The sequence below is a fragment of the Pelobates fuscus genome, chromosome 4 (assembly GCF_036172605.1).
Source record: "Pelobates fuscus isolate aPelFus1 chromosome 4, aPelFus1.pri, whole genome shotgun sequence".
NCBI classification, from domain to species: domain Eukaryota; kingdom Metazoa; phylum Chordata; class Amphibia; order Anura; family Pelobatidae; genus Pelobates; species Pelobates fuscus.
This window is the reverse complement of record NC_086320.1, coordinates 342,907,822-342,933,500: the sequence shown is the minus strand read 5'-3', so window position 1 is coordinate 342,933,500 and position 25,679 is coordinate 342,907,822. Positions and strand designations below refer to the sequence as shown.

At 40.8% G+C, this 25,679-nt stretch overlaps 1 protein-coding gene across 1 annotated transcript in view; it reads left to right on the top strand.

Moving 5' to 3' along the window:
* Positions 1–23,452, top strand: part of LOC134609086 (ATP-dependent translocase ABCB1-like) — a 63,597-nt gene extending 40,145 nt beyond the window's left edge. Inside the window, exons 13-28 of the mRNA XM_063452479.1 lie at positions 79–282; positions 9,156–9,326; positions 10,763–10,924; positions 12,194–12,364; positions 13,119–13,265; positions 13,673–13,774; positions 14,790–14,867; positions 16,407–16,490; positions 17,216–17,419; positions 17,684–17,784; positions 18,094–18,234; positions 19,582–19,738; positions 21,135–21,332; positions 22,180–22,386; positions 22,643–22,789; positions 23,235–23,452. Of these exons, the coding sequence (XP_063308549.1) occupies positions 79–282; positions 9,156–9,326; positions 10,763–10,924; positions 12,194–12,364; positions 13,119–13,265; positions 13,673–13,774; positions 14,790–14,867; positions 16,407–16,490; positions 17,216–17,419; positions 17,684–17,784; positions 18,094–18,234; positions 19,582–19,738; positions 21,135–21,332; positions 22,180–22,386; positions 22,643–22,789; positions 23,235–23,435 (2,475 nt within the window). The 3' untranslated portion in view covers positions 23,436–23,452. The remainder of the gene's footprint in view (positions 1–78; positions 283–9,155; positions 9,327–10,762; positions 10,925–12,193; positions 12,365–13,118; positions 13,266–13,672; positions 13,775–14,789; positions 14,868–16,406; positions 16,491–17,215; positions 17,420–17,683; positions 17,785–18,093; positions 18,235–19,581; positions 19,739–21,134; positions 21,333–22,179; positions 22,387–22,642; positions 22,790–23,234) is intronic.
* Positions 23,453–25,679: the final 2,227 nt, after the last annotated feature.

Sequence of the window (25,679 nt, the reverse complement as noted above, 5' to 3'; positions counted from 1 at the left end):
TGATACGAGCAACAAGCTAATGTTTTTTTTTGTAGCATGAAAGATTATATTTTGTGGGTATATGTATTTCCCGTGCAGATAACCATTGATGGACAAGATATTCGTAACCTTAATACGAAATATCTCAGAGAAATTATCGGCGTGGTGAGCCAGGAACCGATTCTGTTTGATACTACAATTTCAGAAAACATCCGTTATGGACGAGAAGATGTCACAATGGAGGAAATCGAAAAAGCAACAAAGGATGCAAATGCGTACAATTTTATTATGCAATTACCAGACGTGAGTAATAACACATGAGATATTAGTTCATCAGTATAGCTACATATAACGACGTGATGATATAATGGCTACAAACAATAGCATGTCTAGCATATATGTGCGCATCTTTGTATGTTAAGGGATGTTCATACAAGCAAAGTATGTTAAAGGAAGTTCATACAAGCAAACATTACTGTAACTCCCCAGAGGACAAATGACCAAATAGTACCGTCATAAGAATCTAGACTTTACAGATTTTTGTCATTAATGGAACACTATAGGGTCAGGAACACAAACATGTATTCCTAACCATATAGTGCAAAACCCACCATTAAGTTGGCTTGCCCCCACCTTGCCTCCCTTAAAAGCATGAAAAACTCACCTTACTTCCAGCGCTGTGTGGCCCCGCCCCCTTGGTGACATCATCATAATTGCAGATTTTATTAAAGGACACGGAGGCTCATATTATGCTTATCTCTTTCTTTAATATACCTCAGCAGCAAAGAAAAAAGTTTTTAAACATTAAAAGAATCAATTAGGATAGGTATTCCAGGGGTTAACCTAGTATGCTATCCTTAGCCAATAGGAACAGTCCATGTATCCATGTCCACCCATGTGACCTCTCTTCTCCCTCTTTCTTTGCTGCTGCCTCAGCTAAGTATCACCTAATTTTAGCTCTCTGTATTTGAGTTAAATTATTGTTGATTTTTGGTTATAATAGATTGATGTGTGTTCATATTACTGTTTTACATTAATATTGTACATTATTTGCTGATTTCAGGGAGGTAGAAAGAGTGTTTTAGTGTCCCTTTATAGGGATTTCTATAGGTAAAGGAGGGGCAGCCCTGGTGTTTACTGGGGCTTATGCCCCTAACTTCGTACTGTGGACCGGGTTTTTTCCTCCGGTCCAAATAGCACTCTCCCCCCTCCCCTATCCCGCTGGGTAGATTATTACCCGCAATCTGTCAAGTTTTATTTCCCTCATAGCTTCCGCGGCGGCCGGCTTCAGTGCAGACATTTCACTGGGCCGCCCGCGTATGCGCATTCGCGGTCGCATAGCGCGGCGGCCATTTTCCCCTCTAACGGCAGAAATTTGCCGCGCTTTTCTCCCGACGCTCCCAACCCACTGGGCGGGAGCGCGAGGAAGGGGTAGTGGCTAATAACTGTCAGCCAGCCTAGTGTCCCTTTGCAGCCATTTCGGAGGGAACACTAGGTAAGCTGACAGCTTGTTTGTGCCTTGCCCTATCTCCTCCAATTTTAGTTACCTTTTAAGGTAAATTCTTCCCTGTCCTTGATTAATAATATTAAAAGGACAATATTGTACTGCATCACAGCAGTTATAATTAAATTGTTTATTCCAAGGGCCAATATTACTGTGCAAAATTAGTGACTTTTGGAGCAGACTTAATTATATATATATATATAATGCAGCAGCCTAAGGAACAAGAATGTGCCAGGACGGCTGCGAGCAATAAGGACACCACACATGGTGGGTCCCTTGCCCCACAACCTATCTCCCCTCTAGGGGAAGAGTTGGCGTCTGGGGAACAATTGAACTCTGAAGAGTTCCATTCCTTATTAGATGCAACCATGACTAAATCAGTCACGCAAGCAATCTATACGGCTATGGGGGCAATGTCTGACAATCTGACCCTATCCATTAGTAATGCCATTATGGCGTCTGGTCATAATCACAGAGGCCCCAGCTCCAAGGCCCAAGATGAAAAGCCTGCCCCCCTTACCGGTCGCAAGGCTACTAAAAAGACCCATTATATGGGAAAACAAACCTCCAAAACTGATTTTACGGACAGGTTGCGCCCTGTCACTGATGAGGACGTGGGGCCCCCACGTAAGAGAGCCTCCCACCGGGCAAAAACGGTGAGGTCATGGAAATGGGCAAAAGCCCAAACAGAAATATCCGACACTGATTCGGACCAAGAGGAGGTATTGAGCGAGCCAGAAGAGATGGGCTCATTGGAATCGGAGAACTCTTCTCCAGAGCACAGTTTAACTGGCAAAACAGCCAACAAAGGCCAAAAGCCAGCGGATGATTTAATTATTTTAGATCCGCAAGGGGAACCCCTATTTAATCCTGATGACCTCTAACACCCGAGGTCGACCGAATGGTTTCCTGCTGACCATGTGGCCCAATATATAGCGGCCAGAATTAGGAAACCCCTGGACAAAGGTACCAGAAATAAGTTGAGGGCAGAATGCCCACGCCCCACGGTCCCGGATATGGCTTGCGCCACACCGGAATTGGACCCCAAAATTGCCCAGTTTCTGGGTAAATCGGGCTGGAAAGCCAAGAAAGGGCTGGATTATTCTCTGCGCCACTGCCAGGACAAGGTGCTGGATTCCTTAGGCCCCAGTGCAAAAATATTCGACATGGTCGAAGCGGCACTTTCAGGGGACACACCAGTGGACCTTTTGGCCATCAGAGAGTGGGCACAACGCTCTATATGCCTGATTGGCAATTCCAATGCGGCACTTTGTACAGAAAGGCGCAAAGCGGTCCTTATGAAAATCGACCCTAAGCTGGTCAACATGGCATTGTCTGAACCTGGACCGCAAGCGAAAGGCCTCCTTTTTGGAGACAATTTCGTCAAAGAATTAGGCAATTACGTTAATACATTCACAGCCCTGGACAAAGCACAAACAAACTTAAAGCGTGTGTTCGCCCCAAAGGTTTTTGGGGGGGCTGGCAGACAACGGGGCCGTCTGTCCAGCCGCTCAGCTAGGAGCTCCTACCGGGGCTACCGAGGCTCCTCTTCACCAAGATTCCCACAGGTGGAAACCAGAAACCCCTCACCCTTCTTCCCTGTCAGGGGCAGGGCATGGCAACCCAGAGGACGCAGAGGCGCCACTTACGGCCGACGGCCTTATGGTGAGTACCTTTCAGAATTCCCATTCTTATACACCATATGTGGGGGGCAGACTATCCCAATTCATCGAGGCATGGCACAGACTAACGTCCGATGCCTGGGTCCTCAACACAGTGGGGGGGTACCACATAGAATTTGTTCAAACCCCAGTCCAAACTTCGGTCCCTCGGCCAATTGTGTTTACCCCACAAGACAGAGAACTCGTGTCAAAGGAAATAGAATTATTAAAGGAGAAAGGCGCGATCTATCAAGTCGCACCTCACTCTCCAGGTTTCTTGAGCAACCTATTTCTTATCCCCAAAAAGGGAGGAGGTATGAGACCAGTGATAAACTTACGCCCACTCAACGCATATGTGCGGTATCGCCATTTCAAAATGGAAGGGATCCATTGCCTGCGAGACCTCCTCAGGCTGGGAGACTGGATGGTCAAATTAGACCTACAGGATGCCTACCTCGCCATCCCCATAGCGGAAGAATGCCACCACTTCCTGCAGTTCCAATGGAAGGCTCAAATGTGGAGGTTTCGCTGCCTCCCTTTCGGCCTGTCATCGGCTCCATGGTGTTTTACGAAACTGTTGAAGCCGGTAGTAGCGCTGCTACGCAGCAGAGGAGTGCGCATGATAGTCTATTTGGACGATATACTGATCATGGCTCAAGACGCACTCCTACTCCAACAACACCTAAATTGGACAATTACACTCTTAAACAACCTGGGATTTCTATGCAACTGGGAGAAGTCAGTCTTGACCCCTTCACAGTCCATAGAATTCCTAGGATTCAACATAGAAGCGGTCCAAGGAACCTTGAAATTACCGCAGACAAAGATCAAAACCATCAAAAGAGAGATCCGCAGAACACTAACTCGCCCAATGCTCACGGTGAGACAACTGGCCAGGATTATTGGACTACTTTCAGCGTCCATTCAAGCAATCTTCCCGGGACCTCTACATTACAGGGCCCTACAAAGATTGAAAGCGGCCCAACTACAATCAGGTCGATCTTACTCAGACTCCGTACAGCTCGATCACACAGCCAAAGAGGAACTCAAATGGTGGCTGCAGCACATGGAAGCGTGGAATGGCAGAGCAATCTTTGGCAACGCTCCAGATTGTATAATAGAGTCCGATGCCAGCACACAGGGCTGGGGAGCGCGTTGTGGTCGTATCTCAACAGGCGGAAGATGGTCCCAATCGGAAAGGATGCTGCATATCAACAGCCTAGAACTTATGGCAGGAGCATTTGCTCTGAAGAGCCTTTTAGGTGCCAAGACACACTGCTCCATCGTATTAAGGATAGACAACATATCAGCGGTGCAATATATCAACCGCCTTGGCGGCACCAGGTCCAAAATCCTAGCAGATTTAGCCACGGAATTCTGGCAATATGGCCTGGACCGCAACATATCGGTACGAGCCGAGTACATCCCAGGCCTCACGAATGTTGTAGCGGACTGGAATTCCAGATATCTGCGGGACGCCAGCGATTGGCGCCTGAATCGCGGAGTATTTCTACGATTACAGGATCTGTGGGGCCCACTGCACATGGATCTGTTTGCGTCTCGTTTGAACACGCAACTACCGAAATTCTTCAGCTGGAGACCAGACCCAGACGCAATAGCTACGGATGCGTTCCTCCAGCCATGGCCGACCAGAAAACTATATGCGTTTCCTCCATTCGCTCTGATAGCACGAACCCTAGTACATCTCTACCGTTCTCAGACGACATTGGTCCTGATAACACCATTCTGGACAACACAGCCATGGTTCCCTTCTCTCATGGAGATGTCTATAGATCTTCCCAGACTACTCCCAGAATACCCATACCTTTTGTCGGACCCCGAAGGGAACCCACACCCACTGATGGTGCAAGGGCAACTCAGGCTTTTAGCGTGGCTCCTATCAGGGGACCATGGGTCGTCCCGGAAGTTCCACAGACAACGTTGGAATTATTGGCGGGAGCCTGGGCCCCAGGAACCAGGAGATCCTACAGTCGAGCATGGAACTCCTGGAGTAGTTGGTGCTTGGAACAACAGGTGGATCCCGTATATGCTCCTGTGAATTACCTGCTACGTTTCCTGACATACTTATATGATCAAGGCCTAGCTTATCGTACTATTAATGTCTATAGGTCAGCAATTTCGGCTGGACATCAAGGCTGGGAAGGAACACCAATAGGGAAACACTTATTGGTGTGTAGACTCTTACGCGGAGTGAGGTTCGCAAGACCTCCACAACCCAGATATGCATCAACGTGGGACGTAAACCTAGTCCTAAATTTATTGGAATTATGGCCACAGAATTCTGACCTTACACTTAAACAGCTATCAGCGAAACTGGCCATGCTCTTCTGCTTGATATCTTGTAAAAGAGTATCCGATGTGAGGGCATTGGACGTGGATGCACATTCGTTCACCCCATCAGGGGTTACTTTTAATATTACCAGACGGACAAAAACAAAGATTACTACGGTATCTTACCCAGCATTCCCTCACAATACAAACCTATGCCCAATAGCGTGTCTTAAAGAGTATGAAAAACGGACGCAACCATTTCGGAACCCTAATCGGCACGAACTATTCCTAGCTATCAACACACCACATCAACCAGTAACCTCGGTTACCATAGCCCGATGGGTAAAATGGGTGATGACATCCGCTAACATTGATACATCCATGTTTGGAGCACACTCCACTAGAGGAGCTATGGCGACTAAAGCATTTAATCTGGGATGCAGGTTGGAAGACCTGTTGCGGACGGCTGACTGGTCAAGGGAGTCCACGTTTAAAGAATACTATTTTCACCCTACAGAACACATAACATCATCAGTCATTGCTCAGCTTTGAACTAGCATAATATGAGCCTCCGTGTCCTTTAATAAAATTACCAGATTTTACTAATTTCATGACGTAAAGTCATGATTTTATAAAGGACACGGAGGCGAATATTAGCCCACCCGGTAAGTATCGCGAAACGAACATAAGTATCGCGAATCATGATTAGAATATCAAGAAAGATGTGAAATCCCACCCAGTAATTGTATGACTAGTAATATTGTGGGTTGGTATGAAATGTAATGAATGAACTAGAATGACTCTTAAACAATATCGCTTACAGTAGAACATATGGTCTGTAGAGGTTCATATACTATAAGATTTAACCTTCATAACTGCGACACACAGTTGCTAGACCACACATTACCATTTCTTTTTTTCTCTCCTTTCAGCTTAACGAATCACAGTAAATGATATGGTTGATCGAGTTTCATCTCAATTCAATTGGTTAAAGTTCATTGTTGGTTATGAAGATGAAGGTCAACGCACAGGTTATGGACCCAGTATCTACGCAAGTTGAGAAATTGAAGCTTCGGCATGATCAAAGAAAGAGGGAGAAGAGAGGTCACATGGGTGGACATGGATACATGGACTGTTCCTATTGGCTAAGGATAGCATACTAGGTTAACCCCTGGAATACCTATCCTAATTGATTCTTTTAATGTTTAAAAACTTTTTTCTTTGCTGCTGAGGTATATTAAAGAAAGAGATAAGCATAATATTCGCCTCCGTGTCCTTTATAAAATCATGACTTTACGTCATGAAATTAGTAAAATCTGGTAATTTTTAGCCAATCCAATGCTTTCCTGTGGGAAAGCACTGTGCAGCACTGAGCAAGGAAGCACCTCTAGTCACCATCTGAAGAGTGGACACTTGGAGGTGTCCCTAGGGGCAATGTAAACACTTCCTTTTCTATGAAAAGGCAGTTGTTTTTAGTTTTTTTTGTCAATCTTTATTTTATTTGTGCATATAGAGAACAAACACGTTTGCACTGCCACGACAGCTCGTGCAGACAATTATGCAGTCATAGTTTAACATTGGTTGGCATTTAGAAACTTTGCACATTTTTTTTTTTTTTAGAGAATCAGAATATGGAACAATTTGAATATTAAACATTAAATAAAATAAAACCAGGCTGATCGATGTTCCGCTCATAAGTGTTAAAGAGAACTTATGTGGAGTCAAAGGGTAAGTTGTGTGTGTTAGAGTAGTAAGCATGCCTAAGCAAGTCATGTCAGAGGTGGAGATGTCAGTAAGCACAGCGTATACATATTGATTAGTCTGACAATAACGTCCACATAGGACAAAACTTGGAACATGCTGATCTAGGATTATTTCTGTAGCTTAGTAGTCGCTAGGTGCTAGTCATAAGGTTAAGGCACGGTTTGATTTTTTATATTATTTAAACATTGTCCTACATGCTAGGTTCAGCTGTAGCGTATAAGTACGTATATTAACATATTGCTTAAACTGCACTTGTTTATACACCATTAATGAGGAGTAAGCGTGTTAACTGGGGACACAGGTCTACATTGTAAGTCCAACCGAAAAGCTGGGCCTGGAAAAACATGCTCGTCTGTAGTGTCATATCTATGTACATAGTTAGAGCCTTGGGTCATCAGAGTAATATGATATGCGAACAGACATAAACAGTAAGTGCTCAGTAAAGCTGGATCAGAACAGTTATGTCCTTACAACAATTTGCCTGCTATATTGTCCACCAAGAGTCCATAGCTGTGGGCGGCATGTGGTGGGGCTGCGGGCTTACAGGCCATCTATCAGCCAATACCCCTGCTGGGAAAGTCTGAGCCATGTGCTGGACGGGTCAGCGAGAGGCCCGTGAGCCGCTGGTGCAAGGAAGGAGCGCTCCAGCCCCAGGCCGGAATGAAGGCCAGCACCTGTTGTCCACGGACTTGTGCTCTCATAGTCGAGGCCGGGTCTACCTTCTGTCGGGCGCCGTTGGGAGCTCGGATGTTCTGCCGTCGCCTGCGACGGTCGGGTCTTCTGGCGGTGTGGTCGGTGCCGTGGAGGTGCCTTGCGTGGTTTGCCCGTTGCGGGTCCATGCCAGCTCCGCACCTTGTCCCTCCTTACTGTGCCCACCGGGTCGGGTGGTTCCCATCTACAGCGTAGCATCAGTCGCTCCCAGAGCCTTTGGAAGAGCCTGTCTAGCCTCTCAGCGTACTGCTCCGCCGTGTAGTAACTCTGGCTGCTTGGTTGGGCTGGCGCGGGCTTCTGCCGTTGAGTCGCGGCCGCCATCTTGAGTGGCCCACTGGCCGCGGTGCTCGAGCTGCGGAGTTTAGCCGGGGCCTGTGATGTCGCTTGCCCTGGTTTGGTGGAGACCGGGATGACCCCCACCGGTCCAAAGGGGGGGTAACGGGGGCCCATGTCGAGGTCGTAGCTTAATATGGTCCCAGGGGAGCGGCCGTCTCCCCCGTGGTCCATTAGTCTCAGTGAGTGGTAGGCCTTGCTGCTATGCTCCGGTTTCTGTGGTCGCATGCTTCGCGTACCGTTAGGTGCCGCTTTTGGTGCTGGGTATCCCCCTCAGGTTGGTATGCAGTTCTAGTCTTGGTAGGTCGCCGTGAGGGCTCAGATTATGCCCCTTGCCACCGGAGCATGCAGCATGTGCGTCCGGCCATCTTGGCGGTCAGGCCCCGCCCCGAAAAGGCAGTTTTTACATGAAAATGCCTGAAGGCAATGATTATACTCACCAGAACAACTACATTAAGCTGTAGTTGTTCTGGTGACTTTAGTGTCCCTTTAAAGGGGATACATTGCATCAGCAATGCATTTCACATTCATGGTTAAAATGTTATACTAAGCATTAAGACAAACAATTGACTTATATGCCAGTAGTCATTAATTTGTTTTATCACAGTTTGTTACAAAGCTAAAATCAAATAAAGGAATCAAACCACAAACAAAAAATATTCTAGGCATGTGAATAGGCATGTGAATTTTATCAATTGGAACAGAAACCAGAAAATTCTGATTCTTAATATTAAATGTAATCCTATTGTGTGAATGCAGGCATACCTGCATATGTACCATTCTCCCAAATCATAAAAAAGATTTTGGTCCTCCTAAAGGTAATATGTAAAGCCGAACCAGGTTCTCTTAACAAAATGATGTATGGTTAAAAAAAAGAAATCACTTTGAATACAAATATCAATGTGTTTCAGAAATTTGAAACCCTGGTGGGAGAGAGAGGAACACAGATGAGTGGTGGACAGAAACAGAGGATCGCTATTGCAAGAGCACTTGTCCGCAATCCCAAAATCCTCCTTCTAGACGAGGCCACGTCCGCCCTGGACACTGAAAGTGAAGCTGTTGTCCAAACTGCTCTGGATAAGGTATTCCATTATTTAATCATGACAATAGTTAATGTAGTATGATGTTTGTGTGGCAGGTTTTCTTACCATCTGCTAAAGATTCTTCAACCAGCTAATCCCTTGTCTTCAATTTGTTTTTCATGGAAAAAATTGTGAGAATGCATATTCATGTTTGTTAATGTTTGCTTGAAATCAATTATTACGCAAAGTAGATGGTGGGAACCGCACTCAATCCCAGCGGCCAAGGGTGCTCCGGATCAGGACCAGCAATCCCAGAATTATACACGAAAGAAGAAAGGACCACAGGCACTCCAAATTTAAACCGTATGCAGATTTATTAGGAAAAAATGCAACGCCAAGCAACGTTTCGACCAACACAGGCTTGAAAAAGACCTTTGTTGGTCGAAACGTTGCTTGGCGTTGCATTTTTTCCTAATAAATCTGCATACGGTTTCAATTTGGAGTGCCTGTGGTCCTTTCTTCTTTCGTGAAATCAATTATTAGACTCTCATGCATGCGCAAAGCAGCTGTAAGCAGCACATCTTCCAGCTGAAATTAAATGAATAAGAACTACGAACTAAAGGAAAACATGAAAGAAAGCTCTCTTGAGCTTCTGTTCACTTACACAAGTATTTCACACTCATTTAATAACCTAAATTCTGTCCAAAACTTTAAACATAGTGAGAAGTACCTCAACTGGGGCTATGGTCATAGTAGCATGTCGCCATAATGGGGGTAAGGACAGAGTCCCTCTCCTACCTTGCCTGTCTGCCGATCATGTGACATCCTGATTTGGTGGTCCACCATCTTCACAGTCCCTGCTGATCCCTCTGGCATTTCCGATGCCGATAATTGTTTCTAAAATGTTTATAATGCGGTAGATCACAGACACCAGTATTTGTCATATTCACTTGGCTTGGTTACCACAATAACGCCCCATGCCTGTAAAACAGCAGTTTTCCAAGTGCACAGTACACTGTTGTGGTTTCTCCTTGACCCAATAGCACATTTATACTGTATTGAATTATTGTTACTGACCTGACTCTCCACTTGGCCATTCTGTGTTCTGGTAGCCCTGACCTGGCTTTGACTATTCGTTTATCTGGTTTCTGGTATCTGTCCCTTGATTCTGGCTTGCCTTCACTTTTCTGTCATTATGTTTTACGGGAAGTCCAGCCACGTCTAAGGACCGGTAACATGCCTATATACTGAGTTTATATACTGCGTACTTAGGTTCAATTCACTAATCCATGACAAAGGACCAGTAAACAAGATAATTTGGTTGATTATAATGTAGAACCACAGTTTCTAGTTCTGAAATTAAATCTGAAGTGTTGTTTTGAGTTACCAAAAACCCTACATGATTATTCTGTCCGCTGGTCACCTGATGCACAATAATCTCCTGTCTCCTTTCTAGAGGCTTAACACATTGTTTTCTTTTGTAATTTTTATTACAGGCTCGGGAGGGTCGTACGACCATTGTAATTGCTCACCGTTTGTCCACAATTCGAAATGCTGACACTATTGCTGCTTTTGACAGCGGAGTCATAATCGAAAAAGGAAATCACAATGTATTAATGGAAAAACAAGGGGTATATTACAAGCTTGTTACTATGCAGGTAAAAGAAATTATATAGCTGAACTCAATCACTAGTCTTTGTTGTCTCAGTAGAAGTCATTTGGGATACCTTGGCAACATGAATTGAGAACATCTGGCCTTCTAAAATTAGAATTTAAAACAAATTGGAGGTGTTTGCACAATTAAAAGTTAGCTTTTTTTAAAGTTAGCTTTGGGTTGTGTTTTTTGTTTCCTGGCATGGCATGGAAATTAGATTAACCCATGCAGTGTTCTAAGCCTGAGAATGTTTGTGCTTGTGTGCTATTTTTCTGTAATTGCCCTGGTATCCATGAGGATTTATGGGGTGGAGATTTTGCCCTGAAGAAGTAATTGTTTTTCACTCACATTCACAGCACTATGTACCCCAGAAACCACTTCAATAGTTTTTATTAAGGTGGAAAAACAAGGAACTGCCATTTTCAGTAAAATGACAGCTCTTTGAAGCCTTTCCCTTCATTTTGTACTTAAGCCCACTGGTAAAATACTTCCTGTAACAATCAGAAGAGGCTGTTTTATTATTAATGTGCCATATATTTCATCCTTACAATACACATATGTAACCTGTTAGTGTTTGGATGCACACAAAGGAAATGTATTATAACTATGTATAAAATAAAATATATAATATATATTATACCCTCAGTGTGTGTGAGATTTTGTAATGTGTACATTTAACACTAACACATTTGACACTATAGTCACCAGAACAGCTACAGCTTAATGTATTTGTTCTGGTGAGTATAATCATTACGCTTTTTGCAGTAAACATGCAGTGATTACATTACAGCCTAGGGATAACTCCACTGGCCACTCATCAGATGGCTGCTAGAGATGCTTCCTGGGGCAGTGCTGCACACTGTGCAGTACTGCCGTTCAGTATCTCCACCATCAGCATGCAGACACTGAACTTTCCTCATAGAGATGCATTGATGCAATGCATCTCCATGAGGAGATGCTGATTGGCCAGGGCTGTGTTTGACTTGTGCTAGCTCTGCCCCTGATCTGACTGTTTGATTGGCACAAGAAGATCAGAGCACGGGTGATTTTAGTGAAATGTTTTTTATTCTCCATTTGCCTTATTGTCTGAAAATGAATTTACTGTGCATGCAGAGAGTGATTGATAATTGCTGTATCTTTATTCCGTGTCTATATATATAGTTGATGTTGTAATTGTAAGAAATGTCTTTGTATTTAGTTAGGATGTGAAATGCGTTGTTCAGATATTAACTTTAGTCCTTTTTTTTAACTCTATAATTATTGTACCATTAAGACAGTGGAAGCACATAATGATGATGATCTAGAAGATGAGCCATATGAACGGACATCAGCAGAGATGGATCTTACAGGCTCCCAACTAATAAGGAGGAAATCAAGTCGACAAAGTTCTAGGAAAATGCCAGAGAAACAGGACAAGAAAAAAGAAGGCAATAACAAAAATGGGGTGAGGGATTTATCTCTGGTCACCTCTTCAAGTGACATCTTTTGCACGAAACATAGGATGACCAGCAAGTCTTTTCACTATAGAGTGGACTGTGATCTGACTACCACCTGGCAATATACACACTAATTTGGACAAAATAAGCCAAAGTGGAAATATCTACTGGGTTGCATTTTTTTTAATTTCTATTTTATTTTGAAAGTACAACTCATTTTATAGTGACTAGATCTTGGAAGCAGCAGGAACTCCAAGTATCTAAGAATCTATGTTCATATTCAATAAATCCCTTTCAGGTTTGGGGTGGGGGGGCTAAAAACCACTCTTACAATGTGTTTGTATGAACTAAATTGTATCTGATATCAAGAATGATTAGGTTTCTTGTAATTCCTTGGTGATTGAGTTCCAGAGCCATTTTGTAATTACATAACACACAGTCTATCCCAGACCTCAATAATCCTAACAAGTCACCTCTTGGGTTTTACAGGACTTTTCCATCTTATTGTAGGCTTCTGATCTTTCGTGCTTTCTGACGAATGTATCACTTTTTGGGCATTTCATCAATTATTGTTTTTTCTTTTAGTACCACATATATGTGTCGTTTGTGTTACAGTTTGCGTCACATCTCCTCGGTCTCAATTTCATTCTATAATTATTGATCAACAGATATCAACACTGCAGTTGATCTGTCAGCTATAACTTGTCAACATTCAGTGTTATGTGGTTAAACCCATGCTCTGTTCTCTTTTTGTCTTTGTAGGTTGAAGAAATTCCATCAGTCTCATTTTTTAAGGTTCTAAGCTTGAACAAACCAGAATGGTTGTACTTTGTGGTTGGCGTTATCTGCGCCATCATTAACGGGGGCACTCGACCAGCATTCTCTATCATATTTTCGAAAATCATTGGGGTATGTGTTATATTTGTAACGAGTTAACAATTAAATGCAGCTTGTTGTTGTAGCATGTCTAAAAATATTAAACACTGCATTATCAGTTAGAGCAATGTTTTGATAATAGAGATCTCCAGCAATTGACCGCTACAAATTTGATAATTTAGTATGTTCAGTAACATTAATTGTAGCGGTACTTCTAATAAACCAAATTGTGCATTTTTAAAAAAAAAATTTAAACTACCTCTTACATATTTGTGAGAGTTGACCTATATGAATACTTCCCCCTTAGTAACATATACTTGTGAATGAAGAAAATATTTACGAAGGAAACAAATTAAATGCATTGCAGCTCTGCTCCACACTGTACTCATGCACATCCGTTCAGAAAAGATTGGAATCCTTCCTACGTTTGTCTTACACAGGTGTTTGCCGGAGACGCGGCTGATATAAATTCAAAAAGCACCATGTTTTCACTATTTTTCCTAGCGTTGGGTGGAGTTTCATTCGTTACATATTTCCTTCAGGTCAGTGTCTTTTAAAGGTACTTATGGAATAATGCATGCAATTTATTATATATATATATATAAATATATAGTGAATTTCCAAATGTTCTCCAACTATTTTAGTCTAGGATCCAATAATAGTCTATTGTTGGCAAAGCATCATGGGGATTGTAGTAAATCAACAGCTAGAATGCCTCTAGTTGCTTACCCTGGCGGTGGTGTTTTTTTTGTTTTTTTCAGTTGAATGTAAATACAGAACATTTATACAGGGCAAGAATAAGTAATTTGCTGTGTGTTAGAAAGCAAAAATAACTTCATAATAACATGTGTTGACAATACCTCTAAGTAATTATACAATACAATGCTATTTTTATTCCTCATTTACTGAATTGGTTGGAGAACGTGTTGTAATTAGTGATTGCAGGCTTTCATATCAGCTCAGATACACCAGTTGCCCCAAATCATCTTAGGGAAGTTCTGGCACAACTGTTGCAACTCAAATCCCAGTTAACCTCACATTAGTAGTCTGGAGCCAGAGTCCTGGCCTAACTCGCATTAAGTATATGAAATGGTTGGCTTTTTAAAACAATCCATGGGCAGTCACTGGCTGAAAACTCTACTTGAGACTCTCAAATCTGCTATAAAGACCAAGGCATCTATTTAGAGTTTTATTTTGCTCATGCAGTCTGTGTAAAAAGAGAGTTCGCTGTGGTTCCTTCGGGGTGATTGGACCTTTGTCAGCTGTCTCTGGTGCCCTCAATATAAGGTTCCTCAAAGTACATTGTCTGTAGAACCAGCAGGTACCTGTTCATAGTCCATATCGACATTCCTTTGTGTGTGATAACCAACTATGTGCTTTGTACCCAGAGTATACAGATAATGGTATTATTATAATTAGTAATATTATTATGGGCAGACATAGCACAGCTGTATAATATCTGAACAAGAGACATCCACAAAGCACGCATACTTCCTTAGAGCGATACATAGTAGGTAAAGAGTGGGAATATCTGATTAAAATTAGTTGTTTTCACAGGGATTCACCTTTGGTAAAGCAGGAGAGATTCTAACTATGCGGCTCAGACTCATGGCTTTCAAAGCAATGCTGAGACAGGTAAGGATTGTGGTTATGTGCTTTACAACCAAACATAATTTGTGAAACACTTATTATGGGGAATGTATCCAAGTTTCACTAATTATATTGTTGTTCTCTGTGACCCCTCTATCTAAGATCTAAAAGACTTTATTGCACAAAATTACACAAAACAAAAAAATATATAATAATAGAAATAATATTGCAATATTGCAATCTACCAGGGATAGTGGCTATCCCCAACGTTTCGGCACAAATCCTAGTGCCTTTCTCACGGAACAACATGATTTGTGCCGAAATGCTGAGGGTATTTTGATACATGTGTCTAGCTCTTTGAGGCAATATTCAAGTGAGTTGCTATGCTTATATTGTTTAGTTGGCGTTCCATCACTGATAGATTGCTATATTGCAATATTAGATTTGTTCTTATTTATTATTTTGGATACTAAGAAGTGGATCTTGTTGTATATATATCTATGGATATTTTGGCATTTAAGACAGCACACGGATTGGTTTATTGCTATAGCCTATTACCAATTATTTTGTTATATTGATCCTTCTATATTATTTATTGCTCTTTTTACTGGTTGTGTATGTAGGAATATTAAGGGAAATCTATAGTGCTAGGAATACAAAAAGGCTGTGGTGTTCTACTCACAATTTGGAGTCAGGGCCCCAACTAAATGAAATTAAAAAAGAAACAGTTTTACTCATCTTTTACACAGCATTGAGACTCATTCCATGCATCTGACTTTCCACCTCCCTTGTTGAATAGCTACAGGCATCTCCTCTTCGTCTTCTTGTCCAATTTAATGCTCTCATAGAGAAGCATTGGGGACGAGAGGTTCATGCATGCACTATGCTCCTCCAATCCAATGCTTGTCATAGAGAAGCATTGGGGACGAGAGGTTCATGCATGCACTATGCTCCTCCAATCCAATGCTTGTCATAGAGAAGCATTGGGGACGAGAGGTTCATGCATGCACTATCAAATGCTTGTTATAGAGAAGCATTGAATCCAATGCTTCCCTACGATAAGCATCAGTGGACATTCAACATCAAACGTCACATAACTCAGTTCTAGAAGCAGGAGAGCAGCTACTAAAGTTATGTTAAGTCCCGTATCTACAAAACGGCAATATTTTACATAGCAGGAAGAGAACAACAGATCCATTGGTCCTTTAAAAGGAGCGATATTAAATGTATTTTTAAGACTCTTAAGTGAAGGGTATTATTAAAAAAAAGATTAACTTTGTTTGTATTTAGCTTTTCATTATGTGGTGAAGAATGGGGGCAAGAACAGATATGGGGGAGCAAGGGCAGATCTGATGAGAAGGTATAGAGAAAATATCAGAATTGCCATGTCTCCACTTCTATTTTGTAAAAAAAATGACATTACTATATAACCACTTGTGTTATCTCTGTACAGTAAATAATATATTATACAACCACTTATATAATGTGTATGTGATACGCTATATTGAGAATAAGATTAACATTTCTGTGGGTCTGATGTATAAGAAACAAATAACCCTTACCCTGCAATATTTGACTTTGTAGGAAATGAGCTGGTTTGACAACTCCAAGAACAGCACTGGGGCTTTAACAACAAGGCTGGCTACTGATGCTTCGCAAGTGCAGGGGGTGAGATGGGCAGCCAAAGTTGCATCATGTAATATGTGTGTGAAGTTGCCTATTCATCAATGATAGTTAGAATCCCAGGCTTGGATTTTCTTTTTATAAAGAGTTCTAAAGACGTGTGGGCTAGTAAGAACTCTAGAACGGCAAATTCTGCAATACACATTTTAAATTGAACAGTTTGAAAGATAAAACATGATAAAGCATTTTCAATACTTGTAAAAAAATATATATTTTTTTTCTGCTCTTGAACCTCATGACTGACTCATCACTGAATGCTAGAATCTGCAGGTTTTTTTTTAGTAAATAGCACAGCCAATCCTGCTTCTCACTTTGAATTCATAGGGAGTGTCATACACTAATTAGCCACAACATTAAAACCAACTGCCTAATATCATGTAGGTCCCTCTTGTTCTGCCAAAACAGTTATGTTGCGTCAAGGTACCTCTGAACGTGTCCTGTGGTATCTGGCACCAAGACATTAGATAGAGATTCATTAAGTCCTGCAAGTTGGCAAGTTGGATAGAGGTTTTTGCACGTTATAGTAGTTGGTTTTAACGAGCTTAAAAAGATTTTTTAATGCACATTTAATTGTGTTTAACAAAGAGCAAGTCACAATAGATTTTGAAGATTCCTGTCGGATGTTGAAATAATTCTAGATTTTATGCTACACCTCTTCCTTACATTGTATTATGGTAAATACTTAAACTTAAAAACTTTATTCTCTACAGGCAACTGGAGCAAGACTTTCCATACTGTGTCAGAACATAGCAAATATGGGCACAGCCATTATTATATCACTTATATACGGATGGCAACTAACTCTTCTTCTTTTGGGAATTGTGCCAATACTTGCCATTTCTTCTCTGATTTCAATGAAAATGCTTGCTGGCCACGCCAAGAAAGACAAAGCAGAATTGGAAGTAGCTGGAAAAGTAAGCCGAATTTTTTTTCCAGGGGGAGAATACTAATAATTTATTTAATATCATAAAGTATGGGATATGTGTAATATTCAATAAGCAAAATAGATAATGCAAAATTGGTGATACTTTCAAGGAATCTTTCAAGGAATTATTGAATTTGAAATAAGGCAGAATATTTTAACTACATTGGCAAAAAAAAACTTTATTCATAGATACATAAAACCTGTTTTTTCCTGCTATTTTCCTATGCATGTTACAATGTACTTCTTTTGTAAGGTTGCCAATGATGCTATAGAGAACATCCGCACCGTTGTCTCATTGACGCGAGAAAGGAAATTTGAGTCCATGTATGAGAAGAATTTGGAAGGGCCCTACAGGTAAAAGAAAAAAAAAACAATGTATTTAAATGTATTTTATTTGTTAAATTATAATTAATCATATACAGTAGCACCTCTCACACTTTACTATGAATTGTTTTAAAAATGTTTAATGCGTTTTCACTGTCCACCTTGTTTATACCCCTTTTGCCCTTTATGTCATCAATATATTGACATTTTATATGTATTTATCTCCAATATTTTAGAACCTTTGATTTAAACAAAAGAGCAAATTAATTAGGGTAAACAAGTTATTTAGGGTAAAACAGAAGCACAATATAATAGTAATTTTATTGTTCATTATTTTAGGAATTCTGTTAAAAAAGCACATATATATGGCTTGTCATTTGGCCTCTCTCAAGCCATTATGTATTTTGCTTATGCTGGCTGTTTCCGGTTTGGGGCGTACCTGGTGGCAAAAGGTCTGATGAACTTTGAAGATGTTTTTCTGTAAGTATTTATGCCATTCCTAAGAATAGTCAGTATATGTTCTCCGTGCATCCAGTGTTTTGTCCTAATTTTGTATGCTAACTATGCACTCTGTTTTTCAAAATATAAAAAAAAAATATACCCTTTATTATTCTTGGTAATAACTCAATACCAGAGGGCCTAATTAAAGTGGTTCCATCACTTTTTGAGGTCACTGAAAATTATGCAAAGACCACAAATGGTGACGGAACCACTGGATGGTGACATCGCCGCTTGGGACATGGTGGCCCTGGAGGACGGTGAGTTATATTTACCTAATGCTGACCCGGGGGAGCAAAGTTATGCCACTGCAGCAGCCAATGCAAAAAGTAACCATATGAATAAAATACAAAGTATACATTTGTGGCCAGTTTGATTAACGGTAGACTTTTATTATTCTCCAGTATAAAGTCCTAAAATAGACGCTGTCCTCTAGGCTCCATGTACATTGGAAGCTCATACCTTTATGTATGCTAATAGTTGGGTGTTAGTAGTCTACTCTAGGTTTTCCTGCCAGTTGGGCTTCATTGCACCAAATGCTGATATAGATGACCTAGTTATCAACCATGTATCCCATTCTTACCTTCATACTAATTATATATATATATATATATATATATATATCATATAATTTCCTCTGCCATATGGTTTGCTCAGTAAACCGAGAATTGTGGATATAAAACAGGGAAACTGCACAATTTAGACCATGGAGAATATCTGACCTGGAGAAATTAATCAATCCAGCTTTTCCAGCTGAGCTATTTTGGCCTACAATTTGTCATTCCATTGTCAATTCTCCAAAGTTCCCATGTTAGTGCATAACCCATGCTATGTCCCATGTTAGTGCATAACCCATGCTATGTCCCATGTTAGTGCATAACCCATGCTATGTCCCATGTTAGTGCATAACCCATGCTATGTCCCATGTTAGTGCATAACCCATGCTATGTCCCATGTTAGTGCATAACCCATGCTATGTCCCATGTTAGTGCATAACCCATGCTATGTCCCATGTTAGTGCATAACCCATGCTATGTCCCATGTTAGTGCATAACCCATGCTATGTCCCATGTTAGTGCATAACCCATGCTATGTCCCATGTTAGTGCATAACCCATGCTATGTCCCATGTTAGTGCATAACCCATGCTTTGTCCCTAAGAACACAAATTCTTTGATTTTGGTGTTATGTACGGTCACACATGCTTCACAAACTTCCTGTTTATGATCAAATAATCGGACTCAAATTCTTTCTTATTTATGGCTATTTCAATATGTTTATCACATATTGCTGTTTCCATTACCCACTTTACCTTGTATTGCTTTCCTAGGGTTTTTTCAGCCATTGTGTTTGGTGCAATGGCTTTGGGCCAGACCAGTTCATTTGCCCCAGACTATGCTAAGGCAATGGTGTCCGCATCCCATATATTCAGTTTATTGGAACGAGTTCCACTGATTGACAGCTACAGCAATGAAGGGGAAAAGCCAGTAAGTACACCTTACCTTACAATATTGGGAGGTAGGACACGGAGACTGGAATTGGTGGGGTAAATGGCGCATGCCTGTGACTATGTGTTATTGGTGATGCACATAACCCAGAAAAGGGCAGGTTTGTTAGTACCAGTATATCTGTAGGAAAAGAAATATGGAATACTGGACTGTTGGTGGTCCTTGAGAACTGGACTAGGAGCCACTGCAATACAAAAGTTTTTACATAGTAATGAAAGCAGGTTCCATATACACATATAAAGTCATATTGACAACTGCACTCACTTGTACAATGTATCCATGGAAAGCAACATGATTATTTATTTTTTATGGATATGGCCTGAGTACTGTTCTTGGTCCTAGATAGCGTCACTGAGCAGTTTTCTGTGTATTGAAATCAGATCAGAGCTTCCCTGTACACTTTGTTGAAAACACCAAACGACGAACACATAGTATGGTGTTACAATACTACTTTTGTTTACACGAGAACAAGCTGGAGTCATAGATGTGGAAAACAAATAAGTAGAAAACCGGAAACCATATTTGGATAATCTGTCGGTGGGCTGATTGCTGATATGAATGAATTGTATTGATATTCACTTTATATGAAATGGAATGTTCCAAATCAATGCACTGATCTTCTAAAATAAATGTTCATTTATTGAAAGATTTTTTGTGGAATTCGTGTGTAGTGGCGCTTAAAAAGTGTACAGTAGTATAAAGCTGCTACCACCTAAAGTGCCGTCCTCTCACAGTTTGGCACTCACAGATACAATATGGAGAAATTACTGAGTATTTATACACGATAAAACCCAGTGTAAGGTGGAGCGCTATAAAATAAATAAACTTACCCCCCCTGGGGTTTTTCAGTATAGCCTAAGGGGGGAGAAAGGTACAATAGTGCAGACTATTAAGTGAAATTTGAGTGAAAAAACCAAACAGTGGTTCACTCACATGGGTCTGAGCCTAAATAAGACAGGCTCAGATCTCTCGAGCAGACGTGTCCTTAAGGAGACACGAACCCTTCAGATGCTGATTTTCTAAACTTTCTTTCTGTGGGGTATAATAAAAAACCGAGATCTGGTGCAGTATGTTTCAGGTACCAGTGTGTGCAGATAGATAAAATATAACTGCTCACCTTTCATAGAGCCTCAGACTTGGCTCTAAGTGTTTCAGCAAATGTGTCTATAAGGGGACACATACCCTTCTTTTGTTGGAGCGGGAACTGCAGAGTATAGACTAAATCAGAAGCTTAGGTGGACATATAATGAGTAATAACAATATATTTATTAGTAAAAGTACTTGTGTGAATAACACTATAAAAACAATAAAAAATATAAGTATATATAAAAGAATATAATGTCCAAACTTCTGAGGTGGTCCGAATTTATTGCAGCCACATTGCGATGGAAACGTGACATTTAAAGGTGTGCAGTTTAATTACCCGACAAGGCCTGATGTCCAAGTTCTTCAGGGACTGGATTTGACAGTGAAGAAAGGAGAAACGTTGGCACTGGTGGGCAGCAGTGGATGTGGCAAAAGCACAACCGTCCAACTTCTGGAGAGGTTCTACGACCCAAATGATGGAGATGTGGTAAGAGTATGGTTTATGTGCTTTAAATGCTTAGATGCCATGACGAGGATTAGCAATGAAGTGTCCACTGAGAAGGTTTTTAACCTTTAGCTCAATAGGAGTTTGCAAATCAAGCCAAAGCATTATGACTTACTAAGTTCCTATGGTTCACAGCAGTAAAGGGTATTTTCAATAATTAAATAAAACGAACGAACAAGAAAGAACTAAGAGAGATCTCTGCTACAAATCGAATGTTTTCACCATTAAAATTAAATAAAATTTATTCTGATAACAGAAGGCTTCCAACTGAGTTCAGCTCAACCCTGCTTCACTGTATCAATGTATAAAACACAGGAAGTGGCAGGAGGCAGATGATTGTATCTGTCCATGGGAGGTGTGTCTATCTCTGGTAACTGAAACGTTTCAGTTTTATTTGCTAATGTGTGAATTGTTGGAAATTCATTGTTTGTTTCAAACATTCGCCCCAAAATTGCATAATACTAAACATAGCTGCCTGAGATTATTTTTTTCCCAATTCAGCTGTTTAAAATTCACACTTTAGTGAAATACCAATCAAAAAATATTTAATTAGATGAATAGCAATACCAAGAAAAGGCCAGGGAACAGCCAGCAGTAGAAGTGTACGTTTTACTTACTCTTACCAAGAAGAGACATGTAGCATTCTAGAATCCCAATAGAATCCTAAATGGAGGAATTGGCACATAAGAAGATGTGGTTACCCAGATGTGGCAGGAGAAATCTGGGCACTAGCTCGCATTCTGACTTCTATCAATGTGGCATATGAAACTACGAGTCCTATAGATTCATATTGCGTGCTTGAGAGTAATTCAAATGTCATTGTTCCTAGTGCTTGGATGGCAACGGTGTGAAAAGCCTGAACATCCAGTGGCTCAGAGCACAGATGGGGATAGTTTCCCAGGAACCCATGTTGTTTGACTGCAGCATTGCCGACAATATTGCATATGGTGACAACAGCAGGATGGTGACACAAGAGGAGATTGAAACCGCAGCAAGAGAAGCCAATATCCATAACTTTATTGACTCACTGAGCGATGTAAGTTCATAGCTTAACATGTTTTCACGTAGAAACATTTTTTTTTTACTTGAGTGAAGATTGAACACATTACATATTTTTTTCTTCATCCAAATTTGTTTTTGCCACATTTACATCTTGTATACCAATTGCACAGAATTGCAAATATGCTGAGAGTTTATTATAAATTAATTATCTGAACCCATGGGTAAAACAACAAAGTCATGCAATCTGCACTCCGTATATCTAACCATCATCTCATCGTCATCTCTGCTAGAAATATAACACACGTGTTGGGGATAAAGGGACCCAGCTCTCAGGAGGACAGAAGCAGAGGATAGCCATAGCTCGAGCTCTTGTACGAAAACCCAAAATACTTCTACTGGATGAAGCTACATCAGCCCTGGATACAGAGAGTGAAAAGGTCCAATATTCTATTTGCTTTTTTATATCATGGTATTAATTAGAAACTGTAAATTAATATTATTAAAATGAAGAATACATAAAAACCATAATCAAGAACATTAAGGCGTTAGATTATTATATTTAAACATTATAGATTCTTAACATTCATACAAATGAAATATTGTGTGCATACATTATTTTCTGTTTAAAAGTATACTTGGTAAACTGCGAATTACAGACTGGTAATTTTGCCATTGCTAGTGGGGAACACATAGTTTTGATAGTATAGAATATAACTTTATTATGTCTACACGTGTCAAGCTAGTTTTGTTGGATTCTAAGAATTATCCGTTTGAAAGCCGTGAAAAACCCCAAGACAATGTTCCAATTAAACAAAAAGCATAAGGTATGGATTGTGTTTTAGCTCTATTTGATTTTAAAAATATATATTTAAAATCCAACAGATTGTACAAGAAGCCCTGGATAAAGCAAGAGAAGGTCGCACTTGCATTGTGATTGCTCATCGGTTGTCCACTGTCCAGAATGCGGATACAATTGCAGTGATCCAGAATGGACAGATTGTAGAACAAGGGACACATCAACAGCTCATACAGCAGAAAGGAGTCTACTATTCCCTGGTCACTATACAGCTTGGCCACACATGAGTATGCTACGAGATTCCAAGAATGCCTTTTATTTGGCATTCCTATACATTCCAAGGCACTGGTTTGCCACGCATTTCGCTCAAGCAAGAAAATCGAGGGAGACATTGTATGTTGATGGATGTTCGAGATCATTTCAGAAGAGTTAAAGCATTCCAAGTCAACCGTTTGTTTCACGGTGATATGGAAACTTCATTAAAGCCATAAGGAGACTTTCCTTTGTAATTACTTGTTTGTAAATGTTTGTATATTTGCATGTATATTTATTAACAAGTGTTTTTCAACATTCAATGTAATTAAATATTCCCAAGAAGCATCGACTGTGTTGATTTTGTAGCTCATATTGGGACAATCAGCTTAAACCAACATTAGTGCTAGGTGTCTATAACATACACTTTGCAATTCCATTTCTCCCACAGAAAACTTACCAGGAAAGGCTAAAGGATCTTAACATGTATAGCTTGGAGGAAAGACGAGACAGGGGGGATATGATAGAAACATTTAAATACATAAAGGGAATCAACAGAGTAAAGGAGGAGACTATATTTAAAAGAAGAAAAACTACCACAACAAGAGGACAGTCTTAAATTAGAGGGGCAAAGGTTAAAAATAATATCAGGAAGTATTACTTTACAGAGAGGGTAGTGGACGCATGGAATAGTCTTCCAGCTGAAGTGGTAGAGGTTAACACAATGAGGGAGTTTAAACATGCGTGGGATAGGCATAAGGCTATCCTAGATATAAGATAAGGGACTAATAAAATTAATATCGAAAATTGGGCAGACTAGATGGGCCGAATGGTTCTTATCTGCCGTCACATTCTATGTTTCTATGCACAATATGGTTCCATAGGTGTCTATTGCATATCGCACCAGGTCAAGGATAGGCAACTTTTGGCACTCCAGATATTGTGGACTACATCTCCTGTAATGCTCTTGCAGTCATAATGCTGGCAAAGCATCAAGGGAGATGTAGTTGCTTATATAATGCCTGTTCCCATAAGCCATTATTTTTGACAGTTGCAAAATGCTAGCAGAAGCTAACCTCATGCCAAAATATGTCCTTTTTTTGTCTCAAATATCTTTATTGGGATTCCAAACTGACTCACAAAGAGTTTTTCGCAAAGATTCTATGAAAAGTTCAAAATAGATAGAGCCGGTTTAAGAGAGAAATTCTCCAGTTGACAGTGCATTTCGCATAAAATAAAGAACTTATTTGAGGCAAAATGCATCGGGGCTCTGTCTGTTTTGTTCATTACAGTATCTCACAAAAGTGAGTACACTCCTCAAATTTTTGTAAATATTTTATTATATCTTTTCATGTGACAACACTGAAGAAATTACACTATGCTACAATGTACTGTAAAGTAGTAAGTGTACAGCCTGTATAACAGTGTAACTTTGCTGTCCCCTCCAAATAACGAAACACACAGCCATTAATGTCTAAACCATTGGAAACAAAAGTGAGTACACCCTTTTAAGTGGAAATGTCCAAATTGGGCCCAAAGTGTCAATGACGACATGGAGGATGTTAGAGACATTGTGCTCCCCCACCATGCTTCAGTATGTCACAGTACATGTTGGCATTCATGGTTCTTGGCAGCACTCATGCAGGCCCAGACCATGACACTCCCACCACCATGCTTGACTGTAGGCAAGACACACTTGTCTTTGTATTCCTCACCTGGTTGCCACCACACACGCTTGACACCATCTAAACCAAATACGTTTATCTTGGTCTCATCGGGCCACAGGACACGGTTCCAGTAGTCCATGTCCTTAGTCTTCTCGTCTTCAGCAAACTGTTTGTGGGCTTTCTTGTGCATCATCTTTAGAAGATGGGACGACAACCATACAGACCAATTTGATGCAGTGTGTGGCGTATGGTCTGAGCAGTAACAGGCTGACCGCCCACCCCTCCAACCTCTGCAGAAATACTGGCAGCAGTCATATGTCTATTTCCCAAAGGCAACCTTTGGATATGACATGGAGCACGTGCACTCAACTTCTTTGGTTGAGCATGGCGAGGCCTTGCCCACTGTGCTGCAGCTCAGTTTCAGGGTCTTGGCAATCTTCTTATAGCCTAGGCCATCTTTTTGTAAAGCAACAATTCTTTTTTTTTCCAGATCCTCAGAGTTCTTTGCCATGAGGTGCCATGTTGAACTTCCAGTGACCAGTCTGAGAGAGTGTGAGCAATAACACCAAATTTAACACACCTGCTCCCCATTCACACCTGACACGGTGTAAC